The sequence below is a fragment of the Mus pahari genome, chromosome 1 (genome assembly GCF_900095145.1).
Source record: "Mus pahari chromosome 1, PAHARI_EIJ_v1.1, whole genome shotgun sequence".
In the NCBI taxonomy this organism is placed as follows: domain Eukaryota; kingdom Metazoa; phylum Chordata; class Mammalia; order Rodentia; family Muridae; genus Mus; species Mus pahari.
Window position 1 is genome coordinate 88,631,495 of NC_034590.1, and position 17,428 is coordinate 88,648,922.

General features: G+C 44.8%; 1 protein-coding gene across 1 annotated transcript in view; it reads left to right on the plus strand.

Annotated features, from left to right (window-relative positions):
- Positions 1-17,428, plus strand: part of Iqck (IQ motif containing K) — a 115,897-nt gene that overhangs the window by 79,425 nt on the left and 19,044 nt on the right. The window contains exon 8 of the mRNA XM_021200146.1: positions 7,396-7,507. Coding sequence (XP_021055805.1) covers positions 7,396-7,507 — 112 coding nt within the window. The remainder of the gene's footprint in view (positions 1-7,395; positions 7,508-17,428) is intronic.

Consider the following 17,428-nt stretch of genomic DNA (forward strand, 5'->3'; position numbering starts at 1 on the left):
ACTGGTTCTAACTTGACTCCCACATAGTCTGGGTTCTCAGTGAACCAAGTGGTTCGCTCTAGCAAAAAGGAAAAAATAAAATTAATATTTTTTAAAAAGGTGACCAACCATTTTAAACACATAGGGATAAAGATGCCCTTAGCAATAAAGGAATACATGCTATTTTCTACTCATTAGATTTTTTTGTGCGTGTACATGTATGTGTAGTGTGTGTATGAATGTGTTTGTGTGTGTATACATGTACATGTGCGCGCATATGTACATGTATATGTATGTGTGCATGTGGAGGCCAGAGGTCAGTATTGAGCCTTTTCCTCCATTGCTGTACACCTTTTTTTTTCATCATACAACTTTTATTAAAATGAAAGATCATTATGCCTAAAACTGTTGAGTTATTAAGCACATTCAATACACACATGTCAAGAATCAGCTAGAATCTTCTCTATCCTATAGAAAAGTACCAGGCCTTGACTCAAACAACTATTTTATTTTTCAAGACAGAGTCTCCCACTGAGCCTAGAGTTCCACAGGGAGGCATCTCTCTCCAGCACACTGCCTTCCAGTGCTGGGTACAGCCATGTGTCACCGTGCCTGACTTTACATGGGGCTGGGAGTCCAAATGCAGGTCTTCATCCTTACACTCTTGCTACTTGATCCAGTGAGCCATATCTCCCTGCTCCCTTATTAGAGTTTTAAAGTGCCATTCACACCCACTGGCTAAGCTGATTGTTCACAGATGTGCCAGCACCCACGGCTGATAGTGCTGCTCCAAAGCAGGGTTCTAGTTTAAGCAACTCTGAGACGTTCTATGGTGTAGGTGAATGTCAGCGACCACTAAACGCTAGTGACATCTACGACAAGAAGCCACTTTGCTCTGCTCTGACTGGGATTTGCCGGAGATCTGAAAAGACCTCTCCAAGCTTCCTACAAAGAGAAAATGGAACTTGCTAGTTACGAGCTCTGGGATTTTTATTAGACAGCGGGAAGGAGTTTTGCAAACATCTCCCTGCCCACCCCTCTCTCCTACATGTGCAAACTGACCTTCCTTGAATGTAAAGTCCACTCAGATAATCATTAGGATGTCAGGCCCTGGCAAACACGTCAGAAGAACCTTCTGGGAGACATCACATGCCAAATCCAGGGTTGGCACTTGTGAGTGTCACTGAAGGACCGATCCTTTCCCTTACTTCTCCAGCATCCTTCCAGTAACTATAATGGATTAAGCACTTTCCTTCAAGGCAATTAGGAAAGCTCTAGGGAATAAGCCAGGGCAGCTGTTGCTATGTGATTGTCTGTTTTGCCAAGAAGTAAGGCAAACAAGTGAGCTCAGAGCACTTGGGCAGTAGAGATTGTGAAGGTGACTACAATCCCAGCAGCCACTGCTTTCCTCCCCCACCCCACCCAACCCCAGAACCTCTGCACCATCTGGCCAGAGCCCAGTGTTGTGAAATTACAGAATCACGTATGTGCTCAGCGCTTGCTAAACTCCTGGGAGGAGACCATACTTCTGAGTCATTGGCTCCTCTGCCTCTTGGTTTTGAGCAACCAAGGCAATTGGAGGATTCCCCATAGCAGATAAATCCATTTTTTTCTTTGCTAGTTAATTTTAAGAAAGATTAACACAAAGATAACTTATGTAGAGAAGGGTTTTGTTAGCATTTTAGGTGTTGGTTTTGTGCCAACTCCATTTTACAGATTAGGAAACTGAGGCTCTGAGGGCGCAAGCAACTTACTCAAGGTTGTGCAGAGCTTAAGTTCAGTCTCAGAATGTCGGTTTGGGGTTTTCTTTCCTTCCTCTCCCCTCCCCTCTGCTTCCCATTGTTTATATATATGTGACACATGTGTCTGTGTGCTGGAGGAAGGAAGGGAATGCACTTGTCACAGTGTTCATGTGGTGGTCAGATGACAAACTCCTGTGCCACCCCTTGCCTTCCTCTCTGTTTGAAACAGAACTCTTTGTCATTTGTGGCTGTGTGCAAGAGGGTCTGGTATGCCAACTTCCAAGGACCCTGCTGGGGCTGCCCCCATCTTGTAGGAGTACTGGGGTTATAGGTGGGTGTTACCATGCCAGATCTTACCTGGGTTCTGAAGATTTGAACTCAAGTCCTCATTTTAGCATGGCCAGTGCTTTACCCACAGAGCCAGCTCCACAGCCCAGAGCTGGCTTTCTAAACTAATATGGTTTTCTAAATAGCCCTTCATCAGAATCTTACATAATTGATAGAATTAGATAGTTTCAGGTGCATTAAAAAAAGCAACAAAAAAACCACAAAAAACAAAAAACAAAAAAACAAAAACAAAAAACCAGATAGCCAGACTTGGCATGTATGCTCAATGGTTGAGCTTTTGCCTGGCACGTAAAAAGCCCTGGGTTTGATCCCTAATAAAGCAAGATAAGTAACTATCAACAAATCACAACAAATAAAAATTGATGCCTGGCAAGGGATGGTGGTACATGCCTTTAGTCCCAACACTCAGGAGGCAGAGACAGGTGGATCTCTATGAGTTAGAGGCCAGCCTGGTCTACAGATTGAGTTCCAGGTTGGCCAGGGTTGTTAACAACCTGTGTCTCGAAAATCCAAAATTAATTAATTAATAAAAAATAAGAATTGACACTGGAATCAAGAAACTTCTGTTTTATTTGTGAACCAAACTCAAGTCCATAACCAGTCATATTCTTGTGCACACTGGAAAAACAAGCTGGCTCCCTACGGTAACTTCAAAAACAAAGTGGTGGGAAGATGGGGGGTGAGGGTGGGGGGAAGGGAAACTGCTGCGTGTTAACACCATGCTGCGCCCTGGTATTTGCTGATGGGCACAACTCCTGCCATCTGAAGCGCTTGCCTAACTGTGACAATAGTCAGTGGGATTAGCCCAGTTCAATGGGTGCCTGTCCTCCCCAGCTCACAAAGGCTTTCTCTAGTGCTCCAGGATCACCTGGCAACGAGAGCCTCACCAACAAGGCTGCTGCAGCAGCAACAACATTCTGCCAAGGTCAGTGGTGCCCAGCAAAAAGAAGAAAGTCAAAGAAAGGCTTCTGTCCCAACAGAGGAGCCCACACTGTACTCTCTGCAGAGCCTGTGGCAAACAGGTGTTTTTGTTTGTGATGTAGGTCACAGTCAAACAACTATAGGGAAATGTATATTTAAGCAAAACTGTGGTGTGGCAGGTCCTCACAGAACTCTATTCACAATAGTAAAAGGTGGCAATAACTCCAATGTCCATGAAGAGGCAAATGGATAATCGTCCTATAGCATAGCTATACAGTGGGATGCTAAGTAGCAAGGAATTGGGGTAAATCATAAAGCCTTGTATGAGTGAAAGAATCCAGACACTAAGAGCCCATGGGCAAACAGTTACATTTATCTGAAATCTCCCGAATAAGGAAATCCACAGACAACTCTGGAGGCTAAAGCAGATTAGTGGCCAGGGTGGGGAGAAGAGAGAATCGGGAAGTCCTGATTAATGGCTACAGCATTTCCTTTTGAGCTGATAAGAGCGTTCTTGAACTGGATGAGTGGACATGGTTGAACAATGTTCTGAATGTACTTAGCACCACAGAAGTGTACTTTACATGGTTAAAATGTACTATTTATGTTGTGTGTATTTTACCACAATTAAGTAGAAAGACAACCATCAGGACTACTGGTAACTCACAGATGTTCCCAAGAGAGACAATAGCAACACACTTTCAAGAGATAACAGGTGGGCCTTGCACTGAGAGAGGAGGCAGAAAATGGAAAAGAGTGGCTCTAAGCAGGGAGGGATCCGAAGGCCAAACCTGACTCAGCCCAGTCCTTTCAGGAACTGTTTGTGCCCTGGGGGAGGCAGATGCGTGGGTAGCCTTAGAAGTCTCAAGATCCAATTGTAGCTTGGTAAAGGAGATGGACCCCTACCTAGATGGCTTCCATAGGATGGCTCTATCTCTAGGGCTAGGGGGCAGCTCCTATCTGGACCAGCTGTGCTGTCCCCTGATCGCTTCTGTGCTGCCTTCACTTGTTTCCTGTATGCACCCAAGCTTCCCCTGCAGCTTCTAATTGCCCTGCTTCTGCCTCATCTCACCGCTTGCTTTTTTGTGGACCAGCAAGTCAAAGTTATGGGTTCTAAAAGATGAGAAGCACAAGCAGACTGCACCTTGGGCATCTGGGAGCCCAGGAACGATGAGTGTAGTAGCCACTATCTGGGAGACCACTGGCCTTGGCATCTAGTGTGTGCTTCCCCCAGATCCACATACTAATCCCAACACATGGAACTCTTCCCCAGAGTATAAAGCGATGGCTTCATTTTAATGAGTGGAGCTGATCATGAAAGGGAACCCACAAAGTGGTCATCCTTAATAGTTAATCTTAAGCACTGTGTAAATGTTACCATGGCAACTTCCTTGGCTATTGTGGTGGTTCCTCACCTGTAGGTCTTCAGCAACTTTAACTTCTCTTTCAAAATAAACTTGATATCACAGTTAACCACTTAGGCTTGGAGTCAGCTTATTGCCAAGCAGTTTCTCCAGCAAGAGGGTAATGGAAAGGTGTCTGGGGATGGAGAAGCAGATAAAGGCTGTGCTTAAGAGTCTGCTTGGTTTTTAATAGTCGAATAGTGTTCAATTGTATAGATATATCACATTTTTCTCAATCTGTTCTTCAGTTGCAGGACATCTAGGTTGTTTCTAGTTTCTGGCTATTACAAATAAAGCTGCTATGAACATAGTTAAGTAAGTGCCCCTGAGGTATAGTGGGGCATCTTTTGGGTATATACCCAAGAGTGGTATAGCTGGGTCTTGAGGTAGATCTCTTCCCAGTTTTCAGAGAAACTGACAAATTTATTTCCAAAGTGATTGTACAAGTTTGTACTACACCAGCAATGGAGGAGTGTTCCTGTTTTACCACATCCTTGCCAGCATGTGCTGTCACTTGAGTTTTTGATCTTAGCCATTCTGACAGGTGTAAAATGGAATTTCAGGGTCCTTTTGATTTGCATTTCCCTGATGACTAAGGACTTTGAACATTTCTTAAAGTGTTTTTTTTTTTTTTTTTTTTTTTGACATTTGAGATTACTCTCTTTTAGAATTCTCTGTTTAGCTGTACCTCGTTTTTTATTTGGGTTGTTTGTGTCTAACTTTCTGGGTACTTTATAAATTCTGGTTATTAGCCCACTCTGTCAGATGTAGGGTTGGTAAAGATCCTTTCCCAATCTGTAGGCTACAGTTTTGTCTGGTTGATGGTGTCCTTTGCCTTACCGAAGAAGCTCTTCAGTTTCATGAGGTTCCACTTATCAATTGTTGATCTTAGAACCTGAGCCACTGGTGTTCTGGAAGTTGTCTTCTGTACCGATGAGTTTGTATGTTATTAGATTTAGTGTATCTAGTTGTATGCTGAGGTTCTTTGATCTTCTTGATATGCTGGTTGTACTTGGATCCGCTTGGACTTGAATTTTGTACAGGGTGATAAATATGGATCTATTTGCATTCTTCTACACGCAGACATCCAGTTAGACCAGCCCCATTTGTTGAAGATGATTTCTTTTTTCTTTATATCTTTTTTGTATGATTTTGTCTTCTTTGTCAAAAATCAAGTGTCCATAGGTATGTGGGCTTATTTCAGGGTCTTTGATTCAATGCCATTGATCAACCTGCCTATTCCTGTACCAATACCTAGCAGTTATGCTTGCAGACAGGAGCCCAGCATGGCTGTCCTTTGAGAGGTTCCACCCAGCATCACTCCACAGGCAAACATTAGATGGTGCTTGGGGACTCTTATGGAAGAGTTGGGGGAAGAACCACCAACGATAGAGCATACATGGACTGGAACCAGTCTTCCCCATACATATGTAGCAGACATGCAGCTCAGTCTTCATATGGGTCCTGAACAACTCAGAGCCAGGGCTATTGCTAAACCTGTTGCCTGTCTGTGGAATCCTTTCTCCTAACTCAGCTGTCCTGTCTGACCTCAGTGGGAGAAGAAGCACCTAGCCCTACAGAGACTTTATGTGCCAGGGTTGGGGGGATACCCAGGGGGACCCCCATTCTCTCAGAGGAGAAAGGGAGCAGGTGAGGGGAGGAACTATTGGAGGGGGAACAGCAATCAGGATATAAAGTGAATAAATAACTAATTTACATGACATAATAAAATAATAGAGATGCGTGAAAAAGAGTCAACTTGGTCATACAGCACTACATCACGCCAGCACACTTCTGCACAGGCACCCATTCCTGGAATACTATCTGCTCTCTTTTCAGCTTAGTTCTCTTATCTTTAGAATGGGTCTAATCATTCCTATCTCAATAGAATGAGTAACAGGGTCTCTTAGATCCCACACTGGACTCAACTTCTCTGTGTAGTTGGAAGGTGACTTTGAATTTCTGATCCCCCTGCCTCTACCTCCTGCATGCCAGGATTCCAGAAATCTGCCACCACTTCTTGTTAATCAGGTATTGGGGTGGAGCCAGGGCTTTGCTGGTTAATGCTCAATAGTAGATAGAGCACTCGAGTGGATGTAGATGCAGATGTAGGTGCAGATGCAGATGCAGGTGTAGGTGCAGATGCAGGTGTAGGTGCAGATGCAGATGCAGATGTAGGTGTAGATACAGATGCAGGTGCAGGTGTAGGTGTAGATGCAGATGCAGGTGTAGATGCAGATGCAGATGCAGATGCAGGTGTAGGTGTAGGTGTAGATGCAGATGCAGGTGTAGATGCAGACGCAGATGCAGATGCAGGTGCAGGTGCAGGTATAGGTGTAGCAGATATAGAAGGAAGAGGATACTCAGTTGAGGGCTATAAAATGGAGCTGGGAGACAGTCTTGTTCTATAACTCATTCTGGTCTTGAAGTCACAATCTTCCCTGCCTCAGCTTCCCAAAGTGCTGGGATTATAGATATATACTACCAAGTATACCTATCATAAATAATTTTGATATTAATTACATGTTGAAATGACAAGATTTTGAATATTAATGAGTGGATATAATTAACGGCTATTAATGTTGCTAATTAACTATTTAGGTTAAATAAAATATATTATCTAAAGCCTCATCTGCTTTTTTTCAAATGAGATGGAGAAAATTTTAAATTAGATGGTATATTTTTTATGGGACAGCACAAATCTAGAATGTTCTCAACAGCATTAGTATGGCAAGTCTTCACGATCATTTATTCTCCAGTACAAAATGAATAGTTTAGAGTGTAGATAATTCAGTAAGAACAGTGTTTTCTGAGAATCAAAAATACATCAAAACAGGGATGGGGTGTAGCTCAGTGGTAGAGCACTGGCCCAGTGCTGCAAAAAAGAATTTTACAAGCTTACAGTACATCCAGTTGGTTGAGAAGGCTTTCCCATGCAGACTTGTAAAGGGGTGCTTGGACATAAGGGGAAAGGGGGCCAGCTGAGCTCTGTGCTTTTCCAGGTTCGCTGTGACCCTGAGATTCAGGAGCTGCGGCAGTGGCAGAAGAAGCTGCGGGAGGACAAACACATCCGCCAGCGGGTGAAGATCTTCTGGGCCAAGCAGGAGCAGAAAAGTGAGTGGCAGGCTCCATGGCCCACGCTGGGTGGGAGTGAGTGGCAGGCTCCACAGCCCACACTGGATAGGAAAAAGCCGATCCTGAGCTCACAAAGGAGGTCCGCAGAATTCGTCTGTGTGTGTGTGTGTGCGCGTGCACATACGAGTGTGAGTGTGTGCGTGTGTGTGTGCCTCTGTGAGTGTATATGTGAGTATGTGCTTGTGTGAGTATATGTGTGCCTCTGAGTGTGAGTGGGTGTGGGTACATGTGTGTGTGAATGTATGTGCACACACATGTGTGCCTGAGTGTTCTGCTTGGCAACTGGAGTCTACAGGATGTAATTCACATGGCATTTCTCTCCCTGGAGTACAACTTCTGTGTCACCTTGTATCCGAGGGCTTTTATTTTCTAGCTATGAGAATCCAAGAACAAACTGTGATTTGGGGAACTATGTTAATGGCAACACACTCTCCCCAACTGCTTGTGTGTGTGTGAACCTCAGTAGGTTCATTTCCATCTTCCTCTTTGTCATGAGCAGTTTTGTGTGCCAGTTGAGCTGGGCTGGGGAATGCTCGGATAGCTGGTGAATGCATTAGCTGGGAGGGTGCTTCTAGAAGTTAGACATGAGTGTGAACTGGTGGGCTGAACACACAGATGGCCTCTCTACTGGTGAGGGCCTAAAGAGGATAAAGAGTGAGGAAGGTTGGATTAACTATTTACACAGAACACTGGTATCCCCTTGCCTTGGGGCTCCTGGCCTTCAGGCCTCAGGTATGAGTTTGCAAGCTCTCAAACATCTGATTCACCTCACCACACCACCTCACTACACATGCCTATTCCCCCCTTCACTCCTCCCCTGCTTGCAGATGGCAGATGGTGGGGCATCTGTGAGCCTGTATTTTGTATTACTAAATCCCCTTGTTTATCTATGTGTATATTTTTGTACTGGAAAAAGAACATAGCAGAATGAATATCAGTGTATCAATCATGGTAGGATTTCTGGTTTCCTTCCCTTTTTTTGGCATTTGTTTTTCTGTCTTTCCTACTGTGGATATATGGTAAATTAAAGTTTAAAAGTAAAAGAGAGTTAGGGGGAGGGGCTAGAGAGTTGGTCCGGTCAGTGAAGTGCCTACCATATACACATGGGGACCTGAGTGGGATCCCCAGCACCCGAGTAGAAAGCTTGGAGCAGCACGGCCAGGCAAGTGCAGTGCTGCCGGGTGGGACAGCAGGCTCTCTCTAGCTTGCTGTTGGGACAGCCCAGCCTAATTGGTGAACTGCGGGGTCAGTGAGAGACTCTGTCTCAGTATGGTAAATAAGCGGTTGAGGGAGATACCCAGTGTTTCCACCTAGCCTCCACACGCAAGAGAACATGTGTACATGCCCATGGGAACACATGTAACATACATACACACACAAGAAATAAAAGAGAGGGACGGAAAGGGAGAAGGAAGGAAGGAAGGAAGAGAGGGAGGAGAGTGGAGGGGAGGGAGGGAGGGAGAATTGCAGCTTCAGTAATTACTCCATCTCCTGTTGGACTGGCTCAGCCCTGGCCTTTCTTCAGTCCAACTGCCATTTCACTTTGGTTCAGAACTGGGACACAGTCAGGACTCTAATCACTTTAAAGGTCACAGGAAGCACAGTGCACCTATTTATTGCTGCTCCGTATTCTCCGGAGTTGATCGCTGCTCTTTGATTGATGGGCTTGGCTTGCAGTGGAGCAGGAAGAATAGAGTGGACTGAGTGCAGAGTAGAATCTGCTGCCACAGCTGCCTGCTGTGTGTCCTTGTCACCTGGCAAGGAGGGACTCCAGGAGGCTCGCCTAGGGCAAGGCAGGGTCTTCAGTAAATATCCTGATATGCTGTAGTGCTCAATTGTGATGTATACTGAGACCCTGAAATGGCCCTTGAGAAAAATTAAAATACACCATAGTCCATGGCCAGTTGGAAAGCAAGACAGTCGTAATGGCACAGCTGCCCAGGACTCTGGCTGCCACCTCCATCCATGAGGCTGTGCCCTAGTTGACTTCCCTGGGCCTCAGTTTTCCCATTCAGAATAGGACCAGTCACATACAGCTGTAAAGAGTCCAGGCGCATAGTACCCATGAGTGTTTCACACTGTCTCAGTAGTATTTTCGAGATAGCTGTGTGCTTTTGAGTGACTTGGTGTTTGTTTCCTTTGACTGACAGACCTTAAACTCTGTGCGTTCCAGGTGGGGCTGTCATTACCTTCACTGTGTTGCCCAAAGCATCACAGAGATCATTGGTCTACACATATGTGTTTGAGGCATGAAGCTCTTGGGTTTCACTTTACAGTATAAGACATAGAGGCCAGAAAGATCTAAGGACTTTGCCATGGGGCCAGTGAGATGGCTCTGTTGGTCAAGGACTTGCCAAACAGGCAAGACGATCTGGATTTGCTCCCCAGTGCTCACATAAAAGTTGGGGGAGATGGCGCATACATGAAATCCCAGCTCTGCAGAGACTGAGGTAGGAGAAACCCTGGGGCTTGCTGGCCAGCTCTTCTTTAGCATCAGTGAGTTGGAGGTTCAGTGAGAAACCTTAAGGTGGAACGTGATTGAGAAAGACACCTAGTGTCAGCCTCTGGCCCTCACATGTGTGAACACACACGTGTGTGTCCACTCTCAACATGTGTGAACAGTTGTGAGCTTGAAGCTCCCATCAGTCTTCATTTTCTCATGTTCTACTGCTTTCTTAGGATGGATGCACAGACAAGCTCCCTTCTCTGTTTTCTCTTGTGGGGCTGTAGCTGGAATGCAGAGTCACACATCCGAGGCAGGAGGACACTCTCCCACTGAGCTGGAGCCAGCTCTAGGAGCTGCTCTCCTGGATTTTATTTTCAGACTCAAACTTCTCAGCCATTGTCTTCAACATGACATACGGCATATCTAGTTTCCTATTATCAGGAATTCTTGCTGTCTGGGTTTGTGTCCATAGAGGAATCTGGGTTGGAACTGAATGAAGAGGAGCAGCCCACAGCCTGGTATTTATTCCCTGAGTTACCCAGAGCGTCTGCCCCTTCAGCCGGCACCAAGAAAATTATTTTATGGAGGGTCAGAAAACAAGGTTTCACTAGCCAAGGTGACACAGTTGTCATGCCTCAAACACCTCCTGTGCGGCATCTTTTGTTAAGCGCAAGTAAGTTGTCCTTTAAATTTGCAAAACAAACAAAGGAAGAGTAAAGTCTTGCCAGGTAACAAAAGCTTTGAGCTTCATTTAAAAGCTTCATTTAAAAGTCTGTGTAGAGAGATCCCCCTAGCAAACAGGACTCTAAGGTGTTCTCACCATGCTGTGTTCCGGTATTTACACTGTGTATTCTCGGAGCAGCCTCTTGCAGACAGCAAGTCTCAGGGAGGAATGCCAGCTGTTCTGGTCACCTGCAGTTGGGTTTCAGGTTACAGAGGCAGAGGCTACTGTCCCAAACAGCATTCTCTCCTTGGACAGAAACAGCATGAAGTTTTCCACTCATTCACCAGCAGGACAGGTGCACAGATTATTTTTAAATGTGTGTCTTCAGAATTTCAGCCAGAGCAGTCCAAAGATACCTCGAGACTCAGTCAAAAATCTCATCCCAAATAATAGCCTGGGTTTAGTTGTGTTTCGTCAGTGATTGGTTTCATGTGTTCTCTGACTGTGAGTATCCCTCACCAAACCCAATGGGCTCATATTGTGATGAGTACAAGATCAAAATAAGCACAGACAAGAAATCAAAGGGTAGAGAAAGATTTATTCCCTGCAGCAGGTACGGAGGACACAGGAGTCACTTCCAGAGTAGTGCTGTCTTTGAATGAATAAGCATGGGGCTTTTATTCAGAAAGCCTATGTGTCTGCCTATAGGGACTTAGGGGCAAGTGCATTCCTGAGCGTCTCTGTTAGGCAATTCAGGAAGGGACAAAGGTTATTTAGGGCATCCTTAGCTTAAGTACATGAGTTCAAATTTTAAGATTAAAGATACGGACACCTCTAAGCATGCTCAAAATAATGAGGATGATAGGCGGCTGCCTCTGAACATGCTTAGCTTTAAAAATGGTGTGTGTGTGTGTGTGTGTGTGTGTGTGTGTATGTGTGTGTGTATGTATGTGTGTGTATATGTATATGTTCACCGGTTTAGTTGTGTGTTTACAGATGCATGAGTGTGTGCATGTGGATGAAGGCCATAGGACAGACTCAGCTGTCATCAGGGGCTGTCCATCTTACATTGCTTGTAGGTCTGGTTTAGTTTGAGATGGGGGTCTCTTATTTGCCCAAACTGACCCAGCAGGCTGGACTGTCTGGCCAGGGAGCCTCAGGGAACCTCAGCATCTGCCTGTCTCTGTCTCTGTCTCTGTCTCTGTCTCTGTCTCTGTCTCTGTCTGTCTCTGTCTCTGTCTCTGTCTCTCATTGCTGAGTTCCTGCCATGGCTTTTTAAATGTGGGTTCTAGGGGACCAAGCTCAGATCTTCATGCTTGTGTAGCAAGCACTTTTCCAACCAAGCTACCTCCCCCCCTCCCTAGGAAGCTTTATATAAAGCAGTGGTTCTCAACCTTCCTAATGCGGTGACCCTTTAACACAGTTCTTCATGTTGGAACTGTGGGCTTCCAACCATAAAATTATTTCGTTGATACTTCATAACCATAATTTTGCTACTGTTATGAATCATAACGTAAATATCTTATATACAGGATATCTCATATGCGACTCTCAAAGAGGCTAATCTAAAGAAGAAGGAAAGAAAGAACAGTTTGAGGTGCATTAATACAGATGTTTGTTCCTAAATATTGGTCTCACCTTAGAGGCTGCTGGCCACATTTTATTTGTAAATTTAAGAGGGGGCAGACAAAAAACAAAACAAAAATAATAGCAATTGTTTAGCAATTGTTCCCATAAGATCAGAATCTATTGTGTGTGTGACACACTACACACACACACACACACACACACACACACACACACACACGCCAGATCCCCAGAGGTTAGCCACTGCGACAGAAGGGGTGTGCTCTCCTCTTCAGTCTGCAGGTTTCTTAGAGACAAGAGGAAGAAGTACTTGTCACATAACTTCCAGTCCAAAAGAAACAAAGCCTGTCCATCCTACATTATGCAATGTCAGGTATGATTTCCCTGTGTTCCCACAGTAAATAGAAACCTAGCTCCCAGCTTCCTAGAAGCCACAGCAAGAAAGGAAACAGGGCTGTTGTGTCCTCACAATTAAATACATTTCTTGGAACTACACCTTCTTGAAGCCGAGATTGGATCTCACTGATAAAAAGGACTATGTGGCATCCAGTGAGCACTGTCTTTTCAGAAACTATAATACTACCCCCCATTTAGAGCAGCTCTTCCTCCTAGAGGGAAAGGGCAGCAGCCTGGGGCAAGGCATGGGAGCCAGGACCTATCTTTTCACAGTATGACAAGTCCTGCAGATAAGCTTTCCCTGTGGTTTCAGAAATGTTCTTGGGCTGGAGATATGGCCCAATAGTACTTGCATAGCTTGTGAAAGGCCCTGGACTAATTCCCACCACAGGCAGGCATGCGCGCGCATGCGCGCGCGCACACCCCCCCCACCACACACATCCGTGCACATACACACACATGCATGCACAGGAGCACACACAGACATATGCACACACATATATGTACATGCACACACAAGCACGCATACAAACATGCACACACATGCTTACACACATATGCATTTACATGGGAGTACACATGCATAGACACAGGAGCATGCACACATGCATGCACATACATACACACACAGAAACTTGTGAATTATCATTCACAGTGTTGTGTAGATTTATAGTTAGTGCCTTCAGCTCACTGTGGAACTTTGAGTGGGTGATGTCATGTTTGTGCTTCATTTCTCCTACTTGTAAAATAAGAATGATCATGCCTCAGTTGTAATTCTAAATGAGGTCATTGTTTTCACGATGCTATAGCTTTTTATTAAGAAATATATCTGTAAATCTAAAAGCTGTCATTTCAATTTTAATCTTATACATTTTATCCTCTCTTTTCTTCTCAAATGTTAAGTTGGTCTTCACTTTAATCCACAAAAAAATAAGAATTTGATTCAGAGACATCTAATGATGTCATGTCTTCCTTCCATCGATTTTATTTTTAAGACTCACCAGTGTGTGGGGATGTTAGGATGACATCACCTTTCACACACACACATATATATATCTTTTCCTTTAAATTCTGCCTGGGTGGGACATGCCTTCTCTTGTAATGCTTGCAGGCCCACACTGTTCTGTTGGCATCAAAGTTCAGTCAGAGATGATTTCTTTTTTTAATGGTTTAGCCTTAAAGTGTAATACTAAATTTGTTTATGCAAATGAACCTCATTTGAGGCTTCACTCTGTCCCTGCCTTGTTTAGCATTCTGTTCTATACTTAGGAATGTGGAAGTCTCTTGTAAGATCTACAAACCTGGGGAAGGCCCATGATGGTTGATAAAAAGGGGTAATTTGATAGAGTTTAGAATCACCATGGAAACAAACTTTGGGCATTCAGAGAGGGAGTTTTGGAGGGGACCCATCCTTAACTGGGGGTGGCACCATTGCATGGGCTGGGTCTTGGAGTGAATGAAAGGAACAGGAGGAGTTGAGCACCAGCATTGATTGTTTCTGCATCAGGTGTCTCAGGCTTCTGCGCCCTGACTTCCCCGCCATGCTGGACTGTAGCTGTGAGCCAGAGGAAGCCAGTCTGTCCTTAAGTTGCTTTTGTTTTGTGACAGAAATGGGAACAGTAACTAATATAACCAGATGGACTAGGTCTTCCATCTCCCAGCTGGTAACCTAGAGCAATTGTCTTAACCTTCCTGTGACTCCATTTCTGTAGCAAAGGAATGGCAATGGTAATAATAAGAACCACCCTCACTCTAGAGGGGCTGCATGGCCATTAATCCAAAACAATATGTAGCTAATATTAGGTGGTCAACAAAAGGGGACTGTTATATTGTTAAACCATGATTCCAACATCTGGAAACAGTGTGTTGCTATTAATAAACACATTGACATTGAGTTTCTCCCAGAACCAGAGTTCTGCCTCTTACTGTCAGTAGAGACAAAAGCGAATGACTCTTAGACCTGAGACTCAGTTTCCCCCATGAAGCATGCAGGCAATTAGGACTGGTCACAGACGTCTCTTGTGGTGATCAGGTACAATAGTGATAGCATGTATGGTGTTGGACAGACGGCTGGCATAGAGAAGTTGGTAGATAATTGGCATCATTTTAGTCAGCTAAACATTGTGTTTGTCTTTATTGTTGATGTTTTATGTTTTGCTTTGCTTTTGTTGTTGTTGTTTTTCATTTTGGTTTTGTCTGTGTGTTTTTTTTTTTTTTTTTAAACAAGATCTTATGTAACCCAGACTGGCCTCAAATTCAGTGTAGCTGAGGGTGACCTTGAACTCCAGAGCCTTCTGCCTCCACCTTCCCAAAATACAGTTTTGATTCTAGGTAATTTACCTACAGCTGTGGTTCTAGTACCACAGATGAAAACCTCCCGGGGAAGATTTGTAAGGCTGTGTCTGGCTAGCAGCCAGAGAATGTGATGATGTGGGTTCATTCTTAGTGGAGAATGTGTTGTGGCCACGTCAGCAAAGCCCGAATACTATGGATTAGCTACGGAATCCCAGTAATAGCTGTGAATCTGCGACCTTCCTCTGTGAGGCCTTTCTCACTGAAGCCATGTCATGGATTAAAAATGTAGAAGGTCTGAGCCCCAGGTCCAGCTCTGCAGTGTACCAGGTAGCAGGCTCTTGGGTGAGGCAGGGAATGTTCGTACCAACAAAATAGAGGATGCCCTGCATGCTTGCTTCCATATGTCCATGGCCACAGCTCTAAAGCTTACAAAACGTTGCTCTTGAGTATGTGACTCCTGTCTCGGAGTTGAAGAGTATCAGATGCCGAAGTTGGCTAAGTTGGGAAGACTACAGTACCTTTTCTGTATCCATATCTGGGTGTGTCACACCCAGACGTGACTCCTCCTAAAAGCAAGCTAGTGTTAACGGAAGAGAAGAAAGAAATCACACACAACCCACAGGCATACCAAGACCCTTAGCTCTTATACACTAGGTGTCTGCAAAGGCCTCTGCTCCCATAAATGCTTGAATTTCTTTTCTTCTCCTTCCCTTCTCTTCCTTTCTCTTCCTTTCCTTTCCTTCCTTCCTTTCATCTTCTTGTTTGTTTTTACAAACTGTGTGTGTGTTTGTGTGTGTCTGTGTGTGTGTGTGTGTCTGTGTGTCTGTGTGTGTGTGTGTGTGTGTAGCCCTGGCTGTCCTGGAACTAGCTCTGTAGACCAGGCTGACCTTGAACTCCCAGAGATCCTCCTGCCTCTGCCTTCCCAATACTGAGATTAAAGGCGTGTGCCTCAACCACCAGGGAACCCAGCAGACACTTTCCATGTGGTGTTTCCACGCTTCATGGGGCAGGGAACTGTGTATCAGAGGTTAAATCATTTGCCCTGGGTCACAGTTGTGAAAGTAGCTGAGCTGAAGATGAAGAAGGACTTTCTATAGAGACAAGTCAGTCTAGGAGACTCACAGCTTTTCTTCCCAGCAGACCTTCCTCCCGAGGACAAGAGGCCTTGAGGGAGGGGATGGACTGGATGCTCTTTCAAAATACACCTGTCAGAATCAGTGACAGCAGCCCTGAGAAGAAGCCAAAGCAGAAGAACCTTAAAAAAAAAAAAAAAAAAAAAAAAACATACCACCGATAAGAGCTGGGCACAGGAGGCCCCTGTTGCATATGGTGTGGAATGCCTGGAGCAGGCAGAACATGGAAGGCCAAAGGCCTTAGGGTTAGGAGGGGCAGGAGGACTGGGGGCCCTTTCTTTCTCTTGCTGCTGTTAGATAAAAGCTCTTATAGCTCAGGCTGACCTGGAGCTTGACATGTAGCTAAGGATCCTCCTACCCCCACCAAAGTATTGGAGCTATGGTCCTGTACCAGCACACCTGGGTTTTCTTTTCTTTTCTTTTTTTCTTTTTCTTTTCCTTTCCCTCCTCCTCCCTCCCTTCATTTCATCCTTCCTTTCTCTGACAGGGTTTGATATGTAGCCCAGACTGGCCTTAAACTCTCATTCCTCCTGTTTCAGCCTTCCAAGTTCAGGGATTACAGTCATGCAGCACTATGCTTGGCCAAGGTTTGTCTCCAAGGAACAGAATATTGGAATATTAATAGTGTGCACGATTGTATGGTTCTGTGAATTGGCTAAAGCTATTGAGTTGGCTGCTTTAGGTCTATGAGTCGTATGGCGTGTGAATTCATCTCAGTAAAACTTCTGCAGCAAAGTAGAAATGAGGGGCTTGTGCAACAGGCAGGACCACTCAGGACTAGCTCTTGCCATACATAGCTGTGCATAGTCATGCAGAGCCATGTATTCACCTGCTTCCTCACCACCATCAGTCCCCATTTCCTGCCCCCACTTGGAAAGCCCTGCCTGGCTACCCTGGCTTCTGCATCCATCTGTTTATCTTGTTCCCATAATATTTGTTCTTCTGAAGTGGAAACTTAAGGCATCTTTGGAAAGTCAGTTGATGGTGTTTTGCTGGGGCAAACACATGAAGGAACATTTCCTGAAGCAGACATAAAGTGAAAAGATGTTTTGTAAAGCAAGCGCATGAAAGGACACGTGATGAAGGATTCTTCGCTAATGACACACATGTATTGGTCAGCTTTATATTGCATAGCTGAGCTCCTTTTTGTTGAGACTCCATAGAGAGAAATGCACCAAAAAAAACCAAAAAAACAAAAAACAAAAAACTTCTGGTGGTGTGCCTCAGCTTCTTGCCACTTCCTAGGACTCGGGCTGATTGGCAGAGTGATGTCAGCAGAGACGGATGCATGTGCTGAGGCAAGATCCATGGAGGACATGTGATGTTTGGAGGGAGTAAAAGGACTTAACAGTGATGGAGCCTGAGCTTGGCTTACTGGT